The 23,535-nt window shown below is 37.7% G+C and overlaps 1 protein-coding gene across 3 annotated transcripts in view; it reads right to left on the bottom strand.

Moving 5' to 3' along the window:
• LOC135472223 (uncharacterized) overlaps nt 1-23,535 on the bottom strand; it is a 70,899-nt gene that overhangs the window by 14,234 nt on the left and 33,130 nt on the right. For 2 of the 3 annotated variants that reach the window (XM_064751617.1, XM_064751615.1), the window contains exons 9-10: nt 22,408-22,566; nt 472-692 (exon numbers count right to left, since the gene is read on the bottom strand). In XM_064751617.1, the coding sequence (XP_064607687.1) occupies nt 472-692; nt 22,408-22,566 (380 nt within the window). The remainder of the gene's footprint in view (nt 1-471; nt 693-22,407; nt 22,567-23,535) is intronic. The other variant, XM_064751618.1, reaches the window with a different exon arrangement.

Raw genomic sequence — 23,535 nt, 5'->3', positions numbered from 1 at the left:
ATTATTAGGTATGGTGTATTAAGTAACTGTACACCATCTGTACATAAAGGATAGTGAAGAGATGGTGAATTTATAATAGCCTGATTCAAGTGTGTTTCTTTATTCATCTATATGGGCCCAGTTGTTCAGCAGTGTATTAAGACTTAAGCCCGGTATTAACTTTCCAGACTAAAGTGTCGTTTACTTTGTATTAGGATGAGACTGGCCTTAAGCTTTAAGCCTGACTTTACTTTAATATACCTTTGAACAATTGGCCCCTGAGTGTTATTTACTGCTACATTAATTTTTATACTTACATTTACTTATGGCAGCCTGTTTTATGGATAGAAGATAGCCATGTGCCATGTGCTTACACATGAAAAATGTATAAAATATCTGTTGACGTCAGCAGTCAGATTTATATGCTTGGTAAAAAGAAGTCATGTTTTAGGATATATGTCTTAAAACCAGAAACAATGATAAATGGCTCACCTCTTGTGTTAAGTAATTCACCAAAGCTGTCATAGCATCGAAAGCAGTCACACTGGATTTGAGTTGCATTTTCAATAATGTCAGTTCTTTTGTGCGAGATTCGCATAACGCCTCCAATCGACTGATCTCCTCAGCTGCCTTGACACTTTTTTCATGTTCGGTCTCACTGGACTTGAGATTGTTCACAGTCTTGGACTTGACATTCTTGTTTCTATTTTGATCTGCAAAAGGTGGAATATATATGTAGACAGTGATAAGACGAAGATGAAGATGAAAAGCGGAAATTGCACATCTATCAAAATTTTGTCATTTAATCACTTGTTAGCCAAATAAAATCTGTTTTCTGCACAATTTTGCTGACAGAAGGAGAAATTCCTCTAAAACCTGTTAGAAACATGTTACTATCTTCATTTAGGATCAAACTGTCACTGGATCTAATGTTCATTAGGCAAAACAATACTTTCAACATCATTATTCAAATTACAATATAAATATTTTATGTCATTTCATGGTTGCCTGAAAGAAAATGAGAAAAAAATCTACTAATATGGTAAATAATAAAAACATTAGGTACAGGTATATATTACCCATATGAAGATTTTAATTTCTATTAATTTCTTTACCCCAGTTCACCATAGTTCACCGTTCTTACAACATACTATGATATACTATTATGACAAGTCACGCAGTAATCACATGCTTGCAAGATAAACAAACAAAAATACAACATCAACAAATCAGACAATAAATATGAAATCAGGATATTATCATTTATGTTGACAGTAAAAAATAAATAAATGAGCAAGATGTAATGTATGATTTCTTCTTACACAAGTATTTACTTTGCAGGTAACGACCACAACTGTTCTGGTACACAGTATGCAATTACTGACTGAAGCAAGTAATTAATTAGCAGGGATAACAAGGGAATTAGCCAATTAGCATTAATGATATCGCTCCAGGTCATATGAATTCTGCTCATGAAAGTTGGGTAAAGAATGGGTAAGGTTATTTAAAGATCTGTGCCATTATTCTCTACAGAACTCAAGACGAAGTGATAAAATATCACCCCAAATATATACAATAGAATTTAAAGAAATGTTTGAATTCTTTTATGTACATCAAAACAACAAGTGAGATTGCCATATCATCACAATAATAAATATGACATAGCACATAAAAGGAAATGAATGTATACTTGTATATGTACATTGTGCTTGAGTTGGTACTTCTTAAAGGGGCACATGTGCATTGAATGTATATGTGCTGAAAGCCAGCTGGTTTACTATATTCATAAAAACACACCCACATGTTTGATGGACAAGCAAAGAAAAACTGTGATATACAAGTATGCGAGAAGTCATGGACCTGACAGCGTGCCATACATGTACCTTAATCAATACCCAGACTCAAACCTTTCCTATCATCTTATACAAACAGATATAATAAAACAATATTATAATTATTTTATATATATATAATTTTATAAATTTTCCTCTTTTTGACACACAAATATGTTTAAGCACAAAATACGAGATAAATTTCACCTGAAAAGTAAATCCCAATTTGTTGAATTTGTTTTACTCTAATTTGAGATAGAAAATTAGAGAGATCGACAAGTCAATGTCATTTATTTAAAACAATAGTCATGTTGACTGGAGAGACTGCACACATGTCCTAATAGGTCTCGTGTCCAGAAGAACTAGAGCACATAAGAAAAGCTGTTACATGGCATAGTTAACAGGCCACTAATGGATGACCGATTTGTTTGCGAGGAGGTTGTAGCCTTGTAAGCAGGCACCCCGGGCTGTGATCTGGTTCTTCATGATCAGACTGGGAATACCTGCGACCAGCTCTCCGCTAACTCATGTTACACCTGCTAATGATCGGCATACCTCAGAAGTGTGACAGCTGATCTGGTCATGCATGACTGATCCCGCACCACTACTGCCTTTATAAAGATTCACGCCTCTGTCCTTATCAACTACCCAGGCACAGTGACTCTAATTCTGAGGTCACGACAGAGGTGATGCAAATATGCCGTAGTGCAAAGAACCACCACATTTGTTGCACCTGCAACACATTCATTAACCCGACATATCGCCACGTCATTTTCTATCACCTATCAACAAAAGATCAAGAAATAATCACTTTCTGTGAGTGGATCATGCGTGCAACAGAGTTAACAGTGTGCTGCATTAATGTGACCTATAACTGATCATGTAACAGCTTGCTGTAAAGTCAAATTCAACTGAAGTGAACTAATAGCCAATTTAGGCAGTAACATACAACCTATGGAAACTTTCAACTGCTAGTTTCAACAACAAATGGCATGATATTCCAATCTAATTTCCATAAATTGTTCCTAGAGACCGTATAGAAGTCTTACCTGTACATTGATTACAGTTCACCTCCTGTCCACAGGTGTTAATACCTGTAATCCCCCACTTAGTCATCGAGGCAAACAAATCCCCAACAGTGTGACAGTACATCAGCAGGACTGAGGTAAACGAACATAGACACTGGCTAATCCAGGCCACCACCATCTCAAGCAAAACGCCAAGGCCATTTCGGAATAATATTCCTTGGTATGGGGCACAAAATAAGGTGTTTCTTGTTCTCTGTGCCTCCATATTGCCTGGTTCACATCTGGCCTTTAGCCAAAAGGTCATATGTGTACATTTAATGGTACATTTACCAGAATACAACATCCATTGCCAAACTCTCAACTTCTTGCAAGAAACCGAAAGTATCAAGCTCTAGGTTACATCCAATAATTTCAGCTTATTCACCAATCCCTGCCATACCTTTTGAGCCAGCGAGGCAGAACGAACCAATGTTATAATCTATGACGGTCTACTCTATCACAAAAGCAGGACAGCAAAGGCTTAGGTGAAGGGTAAGGCAATCCTCTTGTATGGACAATTTGCACAAGCACTGACCTGTCAAGTACTGGGCTCTACACATACCAACCACTACAACAAGCTGATCTACTGTATATAACATGCAGGCAAATCCACTTGTATATCTCACATGGTTGGTGGTGAGTGGACAGGATACTGGTTGCCTTAAGACTGTATAATGATGTGCAAATGAAATCATACATCAAACAGTTAATAAGCTCATATGCTAAGTGCTTTGTTTATTATATGACTTGTGTTGCTCACACACAAAGCTCGGCAACCTCACATATATATATATATATATACACACTAAATGTATTATTCAGCATACCACATACATGTAATTACTCCTCTAAAATTTCACTAATTATTTTCTGTATTAGGAGTGAGGGACAGCTTTGTAACAGGTACCAAAAAGAAATTGTCTATTTTCACATCGAAATGTTTGGCAAGCCTATATGGCCTCAAGGCTATCGACTACCTTATATAGAAACAACAAACAAATCCCCATATCAACAATAAGGCCAGCTAACTACAGCCAGATTTGAACCTCCAACCTTAAGAGAAGGACGCCTCTGGGAAGATGGGTGGTAAATGTCAGCTGGTGAGGAATGTCTGATGTCTAGCCTATGCGTGCGTTTTCGTAATCAATTATGAACCTACAAAGACATAAAAAGGAGTGCAAGCGCACTGGCTTTACCTACAGAGAGACAACAACCAAGAACGTAGTAGGTAAAGCTTCTGGCCTGGGTAGCAAATGCTACCAAGACTAGAGGGAATTAATACATACATCTGACTTTATAAATGTCCTACCAGTAGTGGATACGATATAATGTACAGAAGATCCACTGATGCATTTCACATCATACGCAAGTAGAGTGATAAGTTTCATAGAATATACAAGTAAAGTACACCAGTAAAATGAAAGCATCATTTCAGCATCTTACATGTGTTCGGCCATTGTTAGTGTTTTTGAGACGCCCTTTTCTGACAAATTTAACATGGGGGAGAAGTGGAAAAAAGGAGAAAGTTTGAAATGAGACAGTCTGATTTCAATTCTGTGTAAATTCACAATCAGGGGTAAATGGTGATGGAAAATAAAAAGCTGAAATATTTAGTCAAAATGAACATTGTCTATTAAACTAGAATGTATGAGTTAATTTTCTGTATAAACAGTTGTGTCAGATTGTTTAAAGAAGACAGATGTGAAGGGCATCTATGCTTTTTGGACAGACAGGGAGCTGCTCTTGACATCTGATATAAGTTCAACCTTGGATAACATTCAAATGTTGGTACACACTGATATGTATTGTACACATCCATGTGAAAGGGTTTTCTGGTTTGTTGACCTAAGATTATCTGATACCTCCTTAAACACTACAGCCATACCCACATGTAATTCAAACATTTATCCAAAAAGACAAGAGGAACAATGGGAAACATAAACTATACAAACACAGAGTTCGATATTTCACAGGATCATGCATGTAACATATATACAATGTTTGCGTTACATGCTTCGCTTTTAACTTTTAGTCAGCTTAGAAAGAGATTCTCAAATTTGGAACCCTTAAAACTTTGATGCCAAAATAAAAAATATGTCAAAAATTGCAGTTAAATACAGCCTTTACACAAATTTCTGCTTAAAAGTAGGCTAACAATCTTGTAGAAAAATGTTTATTGACAAAGGCTTGGGGAAAGGTGATATCAGGTTACCTGCAGTACTATACCCTGCTTCCTTTCATTGTTTTCCCACATTGGCCTATTGAGCCAGGTTACATATGTACCTAACTGACAAACTCGCTGGAGCTAAGACCTGGGATGAAGCCAAGAAACACAAATATATTCCCTTGGTTACCAATAATATTGGCAAGTGATAGAGAAACATCTAGATGTGTTATATAGACCAGATATATCACATGTACCTGTGAAATGTTAGGGCAAGATGAAAAGCCATCATCACGACAAATATAGGTGAGGTATGGGATGAAAACAAAGTAGCATGTAAACAATGATGGCATTGACCTTTCTATGTCCGCTGATCGTAAAGGTAAGGTACCTGTACTGTACCACAGGACAAATACACATCTGGAAAATTCAAGAACACATGTACCTCAATGTACATGGCATGGGAAATGCAAATATCAAAGAAGACTTTTCAAAAACTATTAAAATATGTTAGGAATTTCAAAAACTGAGGGAAAATTGTTTGAAGTTTGAACATTTTGAAACAAAATTTCAGTAAATGCAATGTTTTAATTGTTGCAGTAATAGAACTCCTATTTATAAACAACAGAACAAAGAGAATCACCTGTGAAGCCTGAAATACATCATATTCTATACTAATATTACAGACCGAATACAAATCAACTAGCGGAAGCTGTACAATATGTCAGCTTCACTCTCTGCCCATTGTTGTGGTGGTGTGTTTAACCATTTGGGGGTGTGGGCTCCACACACGTGCATGCTGCTCCTGGAACACTAACACAAAATACCTGGAATTCTAGCAGAGGGGAATGCTGATCTCCCCTGGAGTAGCTGCCATTCTTATTTGTACCTGCAGCAATGGCTGATTGAATTCCCATGTTTACATGTACACATGTTTAGGAGGGTTGTATTGAGACTAGAGGTGGCAGTGGTGGGGTGAAGGGAGGGGGAGGAGCAAAAACAAGTGCTACAGATATTAGTAAACCCTGAGTAAATTGCAGTACAACATATGATGTTGTCCCCTTGTCTGTAATGACTCTGGTGTGAAAGTTTCACATCTTTTCAGTCTTACTCCAGCCAACTTTTATACATGTGTATTTAGATCGTGTCACAAAAGAAATTAACTACCCCAGTAGTGAATAAATTAAAAAGAAATCAAACAGACAGCAAAACAATGATTCAGTCATTGTAATATACACATAATCAAAGACACAAGGCATGAATGTAAATTGTTTTATCATAGATCAGAATGTAGATATTTACACAATATGCACATGATTCTATTCGAGACAAAATCATCCACACACGTAGTTGTCCTTGTAGCTCTTGGGACAAACCCACTTTGTGTACTGTATACAAGTAGTGCACTAAAGGCATGCTTCCAACATCAACAAAAACCTTTCCCCATGCCTTTTTAACTCTAAAACCAAGCAACCTTTTTCTGCTTTGGGGAGATGCTATAGCTTATTTAGCCAGGACCTAGTTATCACCTCTTTAAGGAGAGATAGGAACATTCAAAATAAGGAAATTCTATCACAGAACACCTAGGTGTTCTGGCACTTGTTCATGTATCTGTTCCACTTAAACTGATGTATGGGTGTACCAATCCAAAACCAGAACCGGCTAATATAACAAACACATGGCCAAGATAACTGGTCAACTGATAATTTGCTGACATGGAGAAGTTCACTGGACCTATCATAGCCTTGTAGTCCACCTGACTGACAGCAGGTCAGAATTCTTCAGTTAACTGGGCTTTTCAATAGAAGCCTCCCAAGAAGACCAGCCCAAGCACACCAGCAATCTCCACATGAAACCACCAAGACCAGTCCAAGTACAGCAGTAAACCCCACAGGAAACCACTAACAGCCATTTCAATGCCATACATTTAAATTCCACTTCAGTCAAGACCTGCTCTCCACAAACCACTTGTAACCCAATTAGTGTATTGAGGCAAGCGGATATATTAACACCCCTTCAACACAGTGAATATCACCATCACAAAGGGATGGTGTCTTCTGAGCTCAAAGGTCAAGCACCCACTGCCAAGGGCTCAGCACCTGTATCATATTTCACTGGACTATATTGGCTTTTAGGGTTTAATGCACATAATGTAAAATATTACCATTTAATACAGATGATTTAAAGTGGTGTCTTACTGCCAGCGACTTTATTTTATACACACCTAACAGCTTCCCTCCAGAGCACCAGATTTACCCTAAATTACCTAAACTTTCATCCATGACTAAGTTGCTCATTTTTCCAGATTCTGGGAGTTCTATTGATTTTAGAAATGTGCTTTGAGAGGCGATTGGAAGGTAGGATGATTTCCTACTGGAAAATGTAACTTTTAGTACCAGTAATAATATGTCAGGACATTAACTTGCTTCCAAAAATGTTCTTTTGTGGTCGAATTTTAGGTAGTCGTATTGTGCAATCCTTCCTTACACACAATCACTGCAGTGTATAGGCAACCTCAACGCACTACAAGGCAAGAACATTAAATCCTGCCTGCTTATGTACTGATGGAGGTGATTAATCAAATGCTGATTATGTCTTCATTAAAGCTACCACAAATGGACAAAAGAGGTTGTCGTCAAGTGTTGGACAATTTATAACAGCCAAGATTTGATTTCCTTGGCTACTGAACACAGCGGATAGTGTATGGAGGGAATGTAGCCTCCAGTGATCTGCAGGGCACCTTACAACTGACCAACACACCAACTAGAGTTACATGTATTTTCCGATGACAGCATGATACAAAAAAGTGATGATAATCTTGTAACCATGACTTACCATAGAGAACCAATCGATTAAGCTTCCTCCTAATGGATGGATGTCCACAGCGGCATGTCAGTAAGATCATTTGTAAGGTTGACCGTTTACACTTCAGTTTATGCATGCTGCTCGGTCACTACTGTCTGACAGTTAATATCAACTGGGCAGTCACAATTATTTATCCGTGGCCTCTAAACACTACAACTCACATATTCAGTTAGTTGTTAATTATCCTCCACGAACTACACTAAATAGTCATTATTTATGCATTGCATTTTTAATCAGGTCATGCCTACAAAGTCTGCATTACATGCACAGGTTTACAATGGCCAATAGCATGTGCTCCAGAGGTGCTAAGTGAGACTGACTTTGTAAGAGAGGTCAATAATAAGCAAACTCAAACACGTATTCAACTTTTACAGGTGGAACTACATGTAGTATGAATTTGTCATTGTTTAGATGCTCATGTGGTAAACATCTGTTCAGTAATATACACATAAAAGAATGAAGTGCTACAGCCTCACTCCAGATTATCCATGCAGCATTACTGAAACCTATTGTTCTTGTAGATGTCTAGACATAAAAATGCCAACTGTTTTTTTAAATGAAATTCTTATTACAGTCAGGCTTCCTTTGCCATTGGGAAAATCTGTTATGTAAGATTATTTAAAAAAACGTGTGCAAATTCATTGTCTAACACTCCACAGGGAATACATCTCCTTTCATCAAATGAAAATGTGCTTTCACCAAACACTGAACAGACTAGATGAAGGTAATTTGTGACACAAGTCTCTTAACCTAATTCGTTAACAAAGTGAATTTTTTGTCTGCATGCATATCGTGCCTCGTAATTTTTACAAATCCGTCTGAGAAAAAAGGCTTGATTGTGATGTGAATTGGGACAGGTTTTCCAAGTATGGCGCACAGAAAAATTTGCCCGCATCTGCCTCAGTTTTTCTGCTCAACAAAGCAAGTAGTGATAGAGATGCTGTGAACTTCGAAATCTCTCATCTGTGTCAGCACTATAGCCTGACAGTGGCCCATGAAGAACATACCAGCCGAGGCTACATGCCAGACATTGTCATCTCTCACATAATCAGTCCATTGTCTTGACACCCCAAAAACACAGCAAAAGACACTCAGGTTACACAGGTGATATTCAGGTAAATCTCAATGACAGACAATCCCACACTGACAAAAGCTGTCATAAATATCAACACAAGACAGCACGCGACTCCAGTTATTCAGCAACTGTTTTTTTTTTTCCCTCTGTAGTGGCAAACTTCTGCAACAGATACAGCTGTGATATGAAGAATCTAGTCTACCAACACTAACAATACAGAGCTAGTCATCAACAAGGATAAACTTTCGGCCAGATGCTTCGTCTCTTCAAAGTTTCATAATGAACACTGAATTGAGGTAAAGGAAGAAAATATCCCTGCCCTTTAGCGTCCCCATTTCCCACTCCCCCTGTACACTTTAATGCCACTGGACAGGTAAATATAACAGAGGATATGAACAGTGTACCACACCTGGGTGCTTACCACCAGCCTGATCTTATTTCACCTACGAGACTATAAGCAAATAGTGAAATACCTACCACTACCCAGGGTAAATAACAGGGTAGGCACAGTATCACTTTCTGTAATTATGGTCAATTTCAGGGGACAAGGGACAAGTTAGCATGCTTTTTGAACGCAAGGCAGTGACAGCACTGATAAGCACTCACTTAACTGTACAAGTACTCTCAATATGAGAATGTTAACGAAGACTGTTTAAGGTCATTACACTGATGTCATTCAGTGTATCCTTCACCCTTGAGTCTCATTCCCATTCATTTTTAAAATATATATATATATATATATATATATATATATATATATATATATATTTATATATATATATATGACAATTTCTGAAATTCCAGCGGGATTAGATAATAATGTATGCATACATATTATGTATTTTCACACTTATTTTACAGAGCAAGCCTAACTAACCTTGCTCACTCTCACAATCACATACTAGCTACTCCACACAGCAGACTACATGTGCTTTACACACAATCTTAATCTAAATGTCAACCAAACAAATAATAACCATAAGGTCTTTCAGGTCATAAATAATGGTAAACATACATCCTGGCAACTGTGTCCTTGTGGTCAGCCAACAGAGAATGTCAACCACAAATTTCATGTGGTTGCATTATTTGTTCTGTGTTTCTATTTATAAACAATGCAGTTTGACACTTGTCACAGATGATAATGCCCTTGCAACCCTAGGCAGAGCCTTCCAATGAGGGCTGCCCTTATACCCTGGGGAGCACAGCACAGGGACTCTCTCAAGGGCACCATCAAGAAGTCCCTTAGATGAGGTCTCCCTAAAGTGCTGTACAAAGTGGAGACAGCTTAGCCACAGCACATGTGCACGTAGTTAATACTTCCACTCAATGGTCTCCACATGTTGTGTGGTCTTTGATAACCAAGCGTTTGTTTGTGTTTTTAGTGTCAAGCTATTCACAGATAAACTATACCACTTTCACAAACAGATCCTGAACAAACAATTACTTCAAGATTTCTCCAGCAAAATTCCATATCCACTACTCCAAAATAACCGTTCTGCTCTTCAATTATAAAGTAAAGTGGAAAGTATGAGAAAAGGATTAAACTACCATCAAGGAAATCATCCACATTTCTGTAAACCAAGAACGAATATGCTTTGAATGTTTTCTTATAAACTGGCCAAAAACAATCAACCTCAGTGGTTGACAAGTCCCCTTCCCCACCAAGCTATTCTGTTATTGTGAACAAACTGCCATTTTGAGTATGTCCTATAGCCTCTTTAAGAGTAAAGAGACTCAGCCGCAAAATCCAACATTGCTGACAGCACCCAGACTGGATTAAGAGGAGTGACAAAAATCAATCCCAACAATCCTATGACTTAACTCAAGCCATTGTGCAACCATGAACTTGATTAGTTGAAAAGTGTTCAATAAACCGTGTTCATAAGAGCAATTGTGGTAGGTACATGAAAGCCACCACAAAAACTTTTCATCTATACAATCACACTAAAATATAATTTTCACACTCCACTGAACATCTAAGAACAATGTTCTAAATTTGCACGCCTAAGTGCACTTCGTGAAAAACTGTTAATATCTAACTTTCATAACTTTTCCCATATATTATAGGACTTGCAAAGTTTCATGAAAGTGACCCAAAGTAGATGAGATATGCACTATACTCCAAGGAAATTTCAAGACAAACCTTTTTTTTAGCAAAGATTATCTGGCACTGAAAACACAAGTATGCTTTTTTCTAAGGAAGGATCTGTTTATCACTGAGAGCCTAAACAGGTGAAACCCAGTAGGATAGTATACAGATAGGTATGTATGTATATAAAGCTACTAGCCTACTAACCCAGCTTCTACAGGCAGATGTATGATACATAACTTATCAGATCATTCATATTGAGAAGATACACAAATACAGCACTTGTATCAAGTGTACACTGTGGTGATTATATGCAGCATCAGGCTCTCCCTGTCCCTGAAACCAGGAAGCCAGTCTGTTACTGTAGTTTATGGGCTATGTTATCAAATGACAAACACATGTTGGATGAGGTGCAAGAGGTCCCAATGACTGCCAGACTTTGTCTGAGCCAGCCAGCTAACACCAGGTTTCAGTGTCTCCTCTCTTTGGCTTTGTCTCTTTATCTCATACCAGGCATTGTTCAAGTGTCAAAGACGCCCAAAGGGTGCAAGTATTCCAACACTTCAGTAAACTTCAGTTGCTTCACCTAGAAGTATGGACTTTCCAGAATCCTAAATCCTAAAATTCGAAACAACTGACACATATGTGTACACTGTTTCTTCTTTCTTCATTTGTTTTCAAAACTTTCAGTAAGCTGATGCTGTCAAAATTTATCTAATTTTCCTTGTGAAAAAAGGCATTGTTTTTGAAGGTACTGTATACACCTTAAAGGAAACTGTCTCTGAATGCTGTGTATGGGACACTGTATTTATACGCCTATAAACATGAACATGTTTCACTAAAACAAGAGACACTGTGTACGCAAGTAGATACAGAATACGCTCAGATGCCAGGCCTTAACGACTACAATTTCAGTAATAACCGTGTAATTGACCAATCAAGGTACTGGTCTGACTCCCCCCTGACTGGTAATGAGTTTTGTGAGAGTCCATACATTATACTGATGCACAACCAGCATGGACACGCTAAACCTGCCTCGGGATACCTGATTTTAATCAAACACATACATAAACATTACTAATGAAACCTGTTCATGGAACAAAATATTAGATTCTACATACACAAGGTATTTTTAATGAAAAAGCCTTTATAAAAGCTGTGTAAGAAATGTCATAATGGAAGTTAAATGTTGCAAAAGGACAAAACTTCATAAAAATGAAACTGTCAAAATAGTGAAGTAGGCTAGGAATTCAACTTCAGTGCCTGTCCTACTGATTTAAGGCTGGTTAATCAGAAAAACAAAATAGACATATAATAAAATATATTGCTCCGAAGTCTCACTTCATAAATATCATGCAAACATCAAACCAAAAACACTGCACAGATAGTGGAAACACATGGACATCTTATACACTATCCACAAGTATCGTGCGCTCCAAATCTTGCATATTTTGTTTTGGATCCACTATGAAATACCTGGCTTGGAAAAGCAACACCCCAGAGTGTCGGTAATGTAATTCAACTGGTCAATTTATGCTCAAAGAACCCCACCACTACAGAGTTTAGAATTTACCCCATGAGCAACACAAATCAGGCAGTTTAAACACAAGTATGCATGTAAGTTATCGCAACTCGGAAGTTTTCTTTCATAACATCCTAGGCTTTTCTTTCACACTTGGGGGAGAACAAGCTGCCTCCCTCGCTCCCCATTAGTGGGCTCCATTAGACAGCCTCTCATTTACAGTCGTATATATTTAGCTTTCTCAAACAGATATAGGGATGTTTAAAAACAACGAAAGCAGGCAAAGGGGCCCGGGAGGCCTTGACAACCTGTTGCTGCTGAGATGCTATCATAACCACTGCTCATGATGGAGGATTTGTAGACAGTAGCCTGTAAGACAAGACCCTCCACATCATCTACTGCACGGACAAAGTCATTAACCCCAGTCTTCACGCAGCTATAAACAAGGAAACTGTCAAGAAATCGTATATCGTCCACAAAAAAAAAGTTTCACCAGATAAAACTGTGCACAAATAAAAACTTGGTCTGCATCTATGCTGGGCTTAATATTTGATTTAATATATGCGATACACTAAAATACAAAATCTAGACAGATTTTATCATTATTGACAAATATGTAATACATAGGGTTATCTCTTTTGTTCACCCACAAAATTATTATGTTTGGTTCATTCTACCTACTCCCACCCTTTTCACTCTTGAACGTTGAATTATTTTGATATGTAAATTGTTCAACAGCTAGCCAGGATTAAGGCCACCCAGGAGCCTGTTTCCTTTGTCATTAGGACACTAAAACCACAGACTTAACACAACACCCTGGAAAAATTCACACATTAAAGGCTAACTCATCAACACGTCATTAGTGGGACAATGATAGCACTGTTTCGGTATCAAGTAAAGTAGTTGTCAACACCGAAGATTAAAAAAATAAGTACATAGAAATTACTTGTATAAAGCTTGAAGGCAACACAGCAAAAAGGAGTACTCTGTAACTGGCAGTTGGGAAAAAAGAGAATGTAGAATTTTGTTACAAGCATTATTAGGATTTTAAAAACGTCTAGTACATTTTTACAACTTTAACTATATTTGTATTGAATCACACACAATCAAATCCTATAAGTATTAACCTATATTTATATTTGTCATTTCCACCAGCAATAGTTTATAATTTCATTCGATGCTTGGTGTGAAAACTTACCATAAGTATCTTCATTCCCATTCACAATGGGTTCTGATCTTTTATAGTCAGAGCTATGGGGCCAGCTGGCTCTTGAAGTTCCACAAGTGTACAAACTGTAATCCTTAGAGCGAGTACTTTGGAAGTTATAATCTCTCTGATTACTGGAATTACTGTATGAGATACCATAATCCCTGCCGGAGCTACCATATGAACTGTAATCCCTTTGGCCACTGGAACTTCCATAGGAGCTGTAATCCCTTGATCGACTGGGGTAATTGGAAGAACTTGAGGAACTGTAACTACTGTAACTGGTCGTACCATAATCCCTGGAAGACGGGTAGCTGGAATATCTGGAGGATCGGTAACTCATAATGAAGTCAACAAATTAACTAAAATCCCAGTGAAAATTCTGAGGGAGAGAACATCCCAGCACTATCTAACAAGGTCTACCCTAAACTCTGGAGAGCACGCACTGAAGGATTATGGGATGCCACAAATAAACTCCTGTTGACTTGTTTCCTTGCCAAGTAACAAGAGAGAGAAAAATACTCGGAACACGTTAAAGAAAAGGTTTCTTCACAATTTAGGCTGGTGCATCAAGGAGCGTATCTGTTTCTTGCAGAAGCCAAATTCACTAATGACAAAGGCATGTAGAAACCAGTGGGTGGCAAATCATAATCGCCTGGCTGAGTCGGCCTGAGGTATAAGCAAAGGACTGACAAGGGTAGAAGTCAGAGTCAGGGGAGAGGTCACAATAAATCCTATACCACAGATCTCTGCCCATGGCTCTGCTAACACATCAGACTTCTCCAGGGGATCTGCATAGATTACAGAGGTGGTCCCAAACAAAGAGAGACTCCACTACTACACTCAGTGGTTCCACTTTTCCCCAGATGTGTAGGTGTACTTTATGATAGAGTACTTAGCTGATGATGACAACACACAGTCTGGGAGATGCACACTGTATGTAACACAGGGACCTGGAGGAGACGGAGGAGACAGACTGAAGGATGCTGTGGGACAAGCTATCACCAGCCAGTCCCCAGAAAACTTAATTACAGAAAGCTGCAGGCATTTATATGACCCTCATAACAATTTCACTGTTTTTGTCCAGTACATGACCAACTGTTGGAGTCTGGGAAGCCAAATTCTGGGCTCCTGGAATTATTATACAGTGGGGGGGGATGAGGGGTTCAGCGCTAAATGGCCCAGTTTCCCCAACTCCCACACTCATTTTTCACAGCAGGAAAACTGCCAGTTTTATACATCCTAACAAGTAGGTACATCAGCACATACAGCACCACCATTCTGAGGAGAACCAGGGAAGATTTATGTGGCTAAAGCTGCTGATTCAGTAGTTCTCCACCCCCATGCCACAGGAATGGATCATTACACTACTGCATCTAAACCAATGGGACATGTGATACTTCTTAACTTTGTTTTTGTTGTCTGCAATCGCTCCCTGGTGTTTTCTCAGTCCACCATTTCACTGTGTGAAAATTTTAACCTTTGTTTCAAAGTGTACATTTGTAAGGCTGAGGAATTCAAATGCTTCTTCATGAATAAACACTTCTTTTCTGGTTTCTTTTCATGAAGTGCTCCTGTCTGGTACATTGATAAACTCTGAAAGTCAGCTAACTGTTTTCAATCTAAATATGTCTGAGTGAGAAAAAAAGATTTTTCGCAAAGAGAACGAATTTATCTATATTTATGAAATGCCTGTACTAACAGGTTTTGACATTTCTTAAGTGAAACTTGAGATTGTCACTCGGCTGGCGAAACACAAGCCAAAGTTTCCATGGTGATGTCTGTTATAGCAGAGGGCATGGAATGATGAAGTTGTACCATATAACATAGATCTAGGTTCATAATACATATTTACTTTAAACGCTTAGCATGCAAATCTAAAATGTACAACAAATGTGGTTTATATGAACCTTTCTGGACAAAAAAATCCGGTAAAGCATCAAAACAAACCAAACCCAAATGAGCATTGTCAAACAGTCGTCAAAAGCATGAATCAGGAGGGAGAACTTAATCAACTGATTCATGAGAGTTTCTACAGCATTACAGGGTGAAGGAAAGAACAAAAAAAAAAGAAAAAAAAAAAGAGAAAAGGCAAAAGGCCTTTGAAAAAAAAATTAACTATAATTGATTCCATAATCAATCTATACACTGATCTAACAGTTAGTGAGCAATACTTTTTCATTTACACAGTTTTTCCAGATGGACACACAGAATATAACTAGCAACAATGCAAAATCATACCTTCTGATGTATACCAGAAGAAGTTTCACATAAATTACCATAAAAACTTGTTACAATACAAGTTAAACCTGAAAACATTCCTTTTATCATACAATACAACGAGACCAATGAGGCAAGCTTTGATGAGCTACGGCATTCCTAAAGTGAACTAATAAATTAAACGATATGTTTACTTCTTCCACATCAGCCTACATTAAGTTCTGTCTACACAACACGTCTCAACCTAATTATACAGCCTCCTCCAGGTATACACTGTAAATCTTCTACACCTTCATCCAATAAAGCACTCTTATCAATGGAAGTTATGCATACAATTAAGATGAAAAACATGCTAAAAATGATTTGTTTGTGTCATTAAATATGCAAGCTTTGTAAAAATATGCTTACTATTTCTCTACACCCCACAGTTCTCTCATAAAGTCTCAAAATTTTGGTTTCAGAGGCAGTTGAAAGAGTAAGGTATGCAGAAAAAAGAAAAATAGTGTGTAATGAAATGCACATAATGACCACTGCTTTTATCTTAAAGAATGAACAATATATGAAACGTCTGTCTGTCCTCAGTAAGACGATCAAGGTGGCCGAGACCGCTGCGGACAAACCAAAATTCCTACGAATATCGGATGAGCTTACCAGTAACTGTATTCAGGAATGCTGGGTCATCAGAATCCCCGGGGTCACAGCTGATGAGATCATGAGGCAGGGCCCCAAACAGCGTGAACAACACAGAAAACACTATACAACTGAAGGACACGTAAGGGAAATACTGAGACTCTGATATGAACAGAAGACTTATCATGGTCCAACACATGCACTTGGTGTAGTGCGTATTTCTAGCCAACAAAAGATGTGTAATTATTCAAAACTTGCTGATTAAAAGCCTCTAAGAAAGCAAAGCAGTAAACTTTGTAAATTCCAAGTTCCAACAGTCTGCAGAGAAACGCAAGGATTAAGTAAGCCAAAGTTTTGGATAGCCTAAATGCCAAGCTATGACGCTGCTATGAAGGGAGACAAAGAGCAGTGAAGTCAGATGGGGATGCCTCCTTTTAATAAGCAGGGAGGGTGGGTGGGCAATGGTCCTTATCACAGGACGCTCTTTTGGGCCCATCATATTATCACAGACCAGCCGTTGTCCAAACCTTTAACCTTTCCAAACAGACAGTATATACAAAGTAGCACATTCCACCAATAGGATTGCATGGGGTGTAATCGGGGAGGCGTTTTCTCTGGCTACCCTATACAAAGCTCACTTGTGGCTGTTGCTAGGTGAGCTGTGAGGAGAGGACATGCTCATATACTGTGTATGATGTTTTCTGTTGAGAAACGTGATGTAGCTTTTCTTACCAATTTGGAGCTTCAGCTGGTAGTGAAAAAATTCCTGTCACCATATGTAATTCATCAGACACTACAGACAAGTTTATATTTGAGAGAGCTCGGGCTGGGGTCCAGACTTAGCTGTGCTATATTGGAACAGCTGACTGAAAATGTGTCTCAACACAGTAGTGCTGCTATTTAATTTATCTAAAGGATCCATGGATCCTAATCAGTGCAATTAAGGAGGCCCTAGGGACAAAACACAGCTGGCATCTACAGCAGTAAAGGGGCAAAACTCTTGGTTAAAGACCAATTTTCAAATCAATTTATTTGACAACTGATACCTGTAGTTTTCTGACAAAGGTTGTTTGCTGTAACAGAGATTAGGAACTATTAACAGAGTCAGTTAAAGACCAATTTTCAAATCAATTTATTTGACAACTGATACCTGTAGTTTTCTGACAAAGGTTGTTTGCTGTAACAGAGATTAGGAACTATTAACAGAGTCAGGACAAAATGTTTGCTCATTCATAAGCATGATTTCCTCAAATTGATTTATTTATTTATTTATTTATTTGGTGTTTTCCGCTGTTTTCAAAATATTTCACTTATAGGGCGTCGGCCTGCTTAATGGTCGGAGAAATCCAGGAAGAGTCTGAGGGAAGCTCATAACAATCTGCAGGTTACTGGTAGACCTTCCAAGTACTCTTCAAATTCAGCCAAGATCATCACAAAAATGGCTCCGTATCATACACAGAAGCATAAAATTATTTACTGATGTATTTGTATGTTGCTTTTAATACAATTATGTCTCTAAATGGAATCTAATACACTTCCCACCTCGACCTAAAATTTTTTTCCAAGGTCATCACTCTGAATAGTTCAAGGCATCAAACATTCTGAACCTGTAATATTTAAATGTAACCCTAGTGGCTACATATGTACTGAGGATCACATGCCAATCCACTAATCATCACATCAAATATGTAGTGAAGTGGAAGTAAAGCAGAAGTTTATTCCCACAGGCTGAATAACTTGGACAAATAAACACTTAACTGAATACAAACAAGGGCAAATATTCCCTTAATATATAGATAAAAGTTTCCAGATTGAAAGTGTATGTTTCCTTTGAAACAAGCACCGAGAACCATCAAATAGACAATCACTGACAGCTTTGTTGGTGCCAAGTTCGTAAAATTGTAACTGCGAAGTCTGACAAACATCTGCTGATCTCTCTAAGTGTATCTAGCAGAATAGCTTGCTGACTGAAATGGTAGAGTAAATGGTCTCATTTTCTGGAGAAAGCTGTTTGGGACATGAAGCAATTTGTCATTGATGACTACACCTAGTGCTGTCTACATGATAGTCCACAGGGGAATTCCAGCCATGTACAGCAAACATCAAAGGATAACATAGGCTTACAGTAACCATGAAGTGTTTCCATCAGTGCCTAATCATCAAATCTTAAAACACCCCATTTGAAACAGAAAATGTCAACATCTTAGTAAACCAGCAACATTCCTCTACATTATACCAAGCACATGATAAAAACCTGCCTGAGAGACATGTTCAACTCACATCAAGGTGCATTTAAGTCAATGCTTAATTGCTTAAAACAGACAGCTGTGATGGTAATCAATGCCCTTTTCAAAATGCTCAAAATGTTGGTAAAATACAGAAGAAAAGAAGGCATGGGATGAGAAAGCTATCAAGAGGAATATGTATTGAAATTTCCACAGATCTGTCAGACTGACAATCCAATCTGTGTCACAGGGACAGAACAGATGGCCTATAAACAGTTTCTCAGCAAGAAATAGCATGGATATCAATTTCAGACATCATTACCACCCACATATGCAGTTATACAGGCACTTCTACAGACCAATTATCAAGGGCTGGATAAATCTGTGGCAGAATTAAAAAATTTTTTATCGTACAACCCTACCAGTAAACTACCATTGAAGTTAATGGATGCAAAAGTCATAGAAGCATGCCAAAAATTGCTAATGATACACCACTATAACAAAATCTCCCATGAAACTACATGCATAAAGTATAAAATATTCCAAAATGTCCAAAATTTGAAAAACTAAGGAAAAGTAGAAAAACTAATATCCCAAGTTACATACAAAAAAAGTTTTGACTTGAGCTTGTTGTAAAGAGAGAATTTTCTCATTTTAAATCTATTAACTGTATGGCAGTAAAATATTAAGATTAAATCATTCATAGAAAATATATACAGGAGTTTTTAAGGTGAAAATAGAGTAGTCATATCAAACATATAGGAAAATCCTGCTAAAATCTACATACATTTTGACATACCTGATTAACAACCACCCAAGTGAACTGTTCACTTTAAAATGATACTAGGAGACAATTTGAGTTCACAACATTTTCTGTCCCCCCCCCCCCCCACTCCCTTTGGAAAAAAATGTTTACAAAAAGAAAGTATTGTTGATCAGAATAATTCACAGAAAGTAGGTAGCATGGGAGGTACAAGCCTTCATGATCATTTTAACATGGGCTAACCGTTTGGTCCATGACAAAACTGACACATAGACAAGATTGTAATTCGTTAATAAAGCAGGTACTAGCTGGAAAATTTGCCATTTATGTTCTGCACCATATTTAAAATTATTTCCAGGCTAGAGGTACCCTTCAGGCCCCCATTATCACGAAGCTCAGTTAGTTAAGTGAGCTGTTAACTACCTTGACTGTATGTGGTAGACATACTAAGTGCACAGACCCTAATTCCTCCACTCTTTACACATGTGAAAGAGCAACTTTCAGTGCAATTTATGCACATTTTTGATTTGATTTTGGAAACAAAACTACACTGGTTGGATTGAGCAGTTTCAGAGCTTCACAAAAAGTGTAATTTTGTCAGCAAACACAGAGTAATACTTTCAGAATATGCTTGAATAAACTCTTTGCAAACACGCGAAAACGTTGAAGAATTGCAGTACATGTAGCTATAAAGGGTTACTTAACACTAAGCATATTTCATGAAACTGATCGAAGAATTTGGAGAACTATATAATATTTTAGGGATTAAAGGCATTACAGGAAAACTCAGATAGCCCTAACCATGTAATAACATAGGCTGTAGAGCTGCACAGCCAGGCTTGGAAGTTGATTTAGCAGTAACTAAGGAGCAATCACAAAGCTGCAATGAACACTGACTGTAATCTGACCAGGTTTTCTCCAGCTCTCTTTAAACCACAGACTATATACACACCCAACACAAACACATATAAACTTTAGGTGAATATATACAGAGATGCTATCAGGATTTAACTGATTGACAGGAGCAGAGCCTGGCTCAATATTGCACAAGTACACCTCAGGAATCTGATGTCAGAACAAAGAGGAGTATCTGGGTGCTCAGGTTTTCGCTCTGCCCTTTTGTCCCTGGGTGAGGTGATCTAAGAGTTACAGCAGAGAAGGGCGTGTGACTCACCTCCTCATTCACTACAGATCTGACAGGCTCCCAAACAGTGTACCTAAGGATCGGGCCACAGGGAAGTATACAGGGCATTGGCACTTAAAAATTCTTGTGCCCAAATAATCAGACAATTTTTTTTTATTCCCTAAAAACTATTTTCTTCAGTTTATTCGTCAATAATATTCCAAGACATGACACTTGCATCATAAAAACAAAGAATGGGATTTTATGCATTAATTTTAGACATTTACGGATAAACACCTTCTAGCAAATGACCACACTGGAATTCCCCCAAATAGTTGTGGATGTGTCCCTCAATTGCCAAGAACATCTGGGCTGCTGCACATATGATAAGCATGATTAAGTACATAAAGAGTACACCTTCCAAATGAATTGAATTTACCACTGTCAATACATAATCTCAAATGCTAATACACTCAGGAAAGCTTTGCACATGTCTTACCAACAACTGACATTGTAATGTGGATGTGTAAACACTTGGTAAACATACAGGTAGAAATTTAAAGAGCTACTTTTGTCAAAACATCTGTGTCTTAAACCAAGGTGAATTGATAAAGACTGGGATAGTTTGAATTGCTTTCCTAAATTGTGAAAATACTGCAGCGAATTAAAACCGATATTGTACATTTCGTCAGAGTATACGGAAACAAAATATTTCTGTCCCACTTTGCCTGGTGTGACGTTACCCACAAACACATGATGTCATCAAATGCGGATGTATATCCACAAATGACACTGCCCTTTCAAACCCTCTTAACGTCATCCCAGCATAAATGCCTTACTCAATGTGACATCTGCCTGATTCGACGTCATACAGGGAATATTATCAGGTCACATCAGGAAAATTTTCCGGACACAGCCGAAGATTTTGTTTTTCAAGGAATCTTCAGTTATATGGGTTAAATAGTGTTATTCATTAAAATCCTATTGAAACATAATGTTACGCTTACTCCATACTATTTTCTTTCATATCATTGTAATATTTCTACAAAATTTGTATCCTGACTAGAGTGGCACTTTAAGATAAACTTACCTGTAATGCATGGGCCATAATCATACTGATAAATTTCAATATTTTCACACTGCATACTTAATTGCAAATTATAACAGCACTTCTTCACACTTTTTTACAGAAAAAATGAAACCATAATAAATAACATTCCATAGTTATTTAATGACAATCACATTTTGTAACTACATCTATCACATATATAGGTATCCAGCACAAGTAAAAAAAAAATCAAAAAAAAAAAAAAATAAATAAATAAATAATTGAAGCATGGTGGTTACTGTACTATAATCAAACTCATATCTCCTCAAAAATGAAGAACATGAAATAAACAAACACTTTAGAAAGTTGGACTTTAAAGTACTCAGGAAAAGAAGGAAGTTGCCTGGAGAAAGAAGAGTTCTGTGCTGAGCTCATGAGCTACAATGCAGACTGGGCTACAAAAGCGTGTGTAAGGGCAGTTTGTGAGAAGCTACATAAACACGACAGCAGCTGCAAGTGTCACAGGAAGCTCATACGGGACACTAAACTGACTAGACCACGCTATGACCACGTATTGCACTGGACAACGTAGACTTACGGGACACAGACTGAGCACGTTTATTAGGGGACGATGACTGTTTTGTGGATTGTTTAGATGTAGATGCTTCCGATGTTTTCCCCGAAGACTTTGCAGGTGACGACCTGGCGGGAGATGATCTGGCCGGAGAGGACTTTGCTGGAGATGGCCTCCGGGGAGCTAAATACATACACAATATCAAACTTTTCTGAATGAATGCCTGCAACGGAGGGGGCTTGATACAGATTATAACATGTGTTTAATAGTATAATGATCAGAATTAATTCCCCCTTGTTGAAGATAAATTGCTTTCTCTTCCTACATATCATAATGGTGCTAAATGTAGAATGAAACTGAGCTTTACCTATCAAAAAAAAAAAACACAACAAACTAGCAGCTGAATTATTACGTGATATCAGTTTGTTTGATTGTGACACTAAAATACAAAATAAGGCTATAACGCCATGATCCAGCCCTTGTAGACTTGGCAGACATGCTGATTTCTCACAGAGAGGCATACACATATATACATTTATGTACTTTATGGGATTTAAGGACAGGATTAGAATCCATAACAGGATTATTGTTAATCCGGACCCACAACTATATCATTACATGCATTAATGATGGACACAAAAATGTTTTGAGATTAGCTGTGTGTAATTTAATTACTTAGGTAAACTTTAAAATTTAAATCTTGAGTACATGAGTACAGCACGGCGAAAAATAATTACATGTACATGTGACCGTCGCAAGAAAGATTTTGGATTTTTAATCTGTAAATGTTACAAGGAATGGAGTGGCAGTAATTAATTGTTCACACATTAGTCAAACTGCAATATTTATGTATATTTATGTACATGAATATTATTACATGTATATTATTACATGTATATTATTACATGTGGGTTTAAGATGTTTGCTTATGTTTTTGTTGAGTAAACATCACGGAGAACAAATTCCCACACCCTCAGCAGCTTAAACTTGAAACTTTAGCCAAGAAAAAAAAAATGAATATATTATATGTGAAAATTAGTTAGTGAATGGAAACTGTCCATCGTGTTAGTGTCTGGACATGCTGTTACCATAAAACAGAAACTCTGTGTTACAGGGTACGGCTGTATGACTTGAACACAAGCCATCACAGTA

The sequence above is a fragment of the Liolophura sinensis genome, chromosome 8, assembly GCF_032854445.1.
Source record: "Liolophura sinensis isolate JHLJ2023 chromosome 8, CUHK_Ljap_v2, whole genome shotgun sequence".
Classification (NCBI taxonomy): Eukaryota; Metazoa; Mollusca; class Polyplacophora; order Chitonida; family Chitonidae; genus Liolophura; species Liolophura sinensis.
The sequence above is the reverse complement of the archived record's forward strand: the minus strand, read 5'-3'. Positions and strand labels throughout refer to the sequence as shown.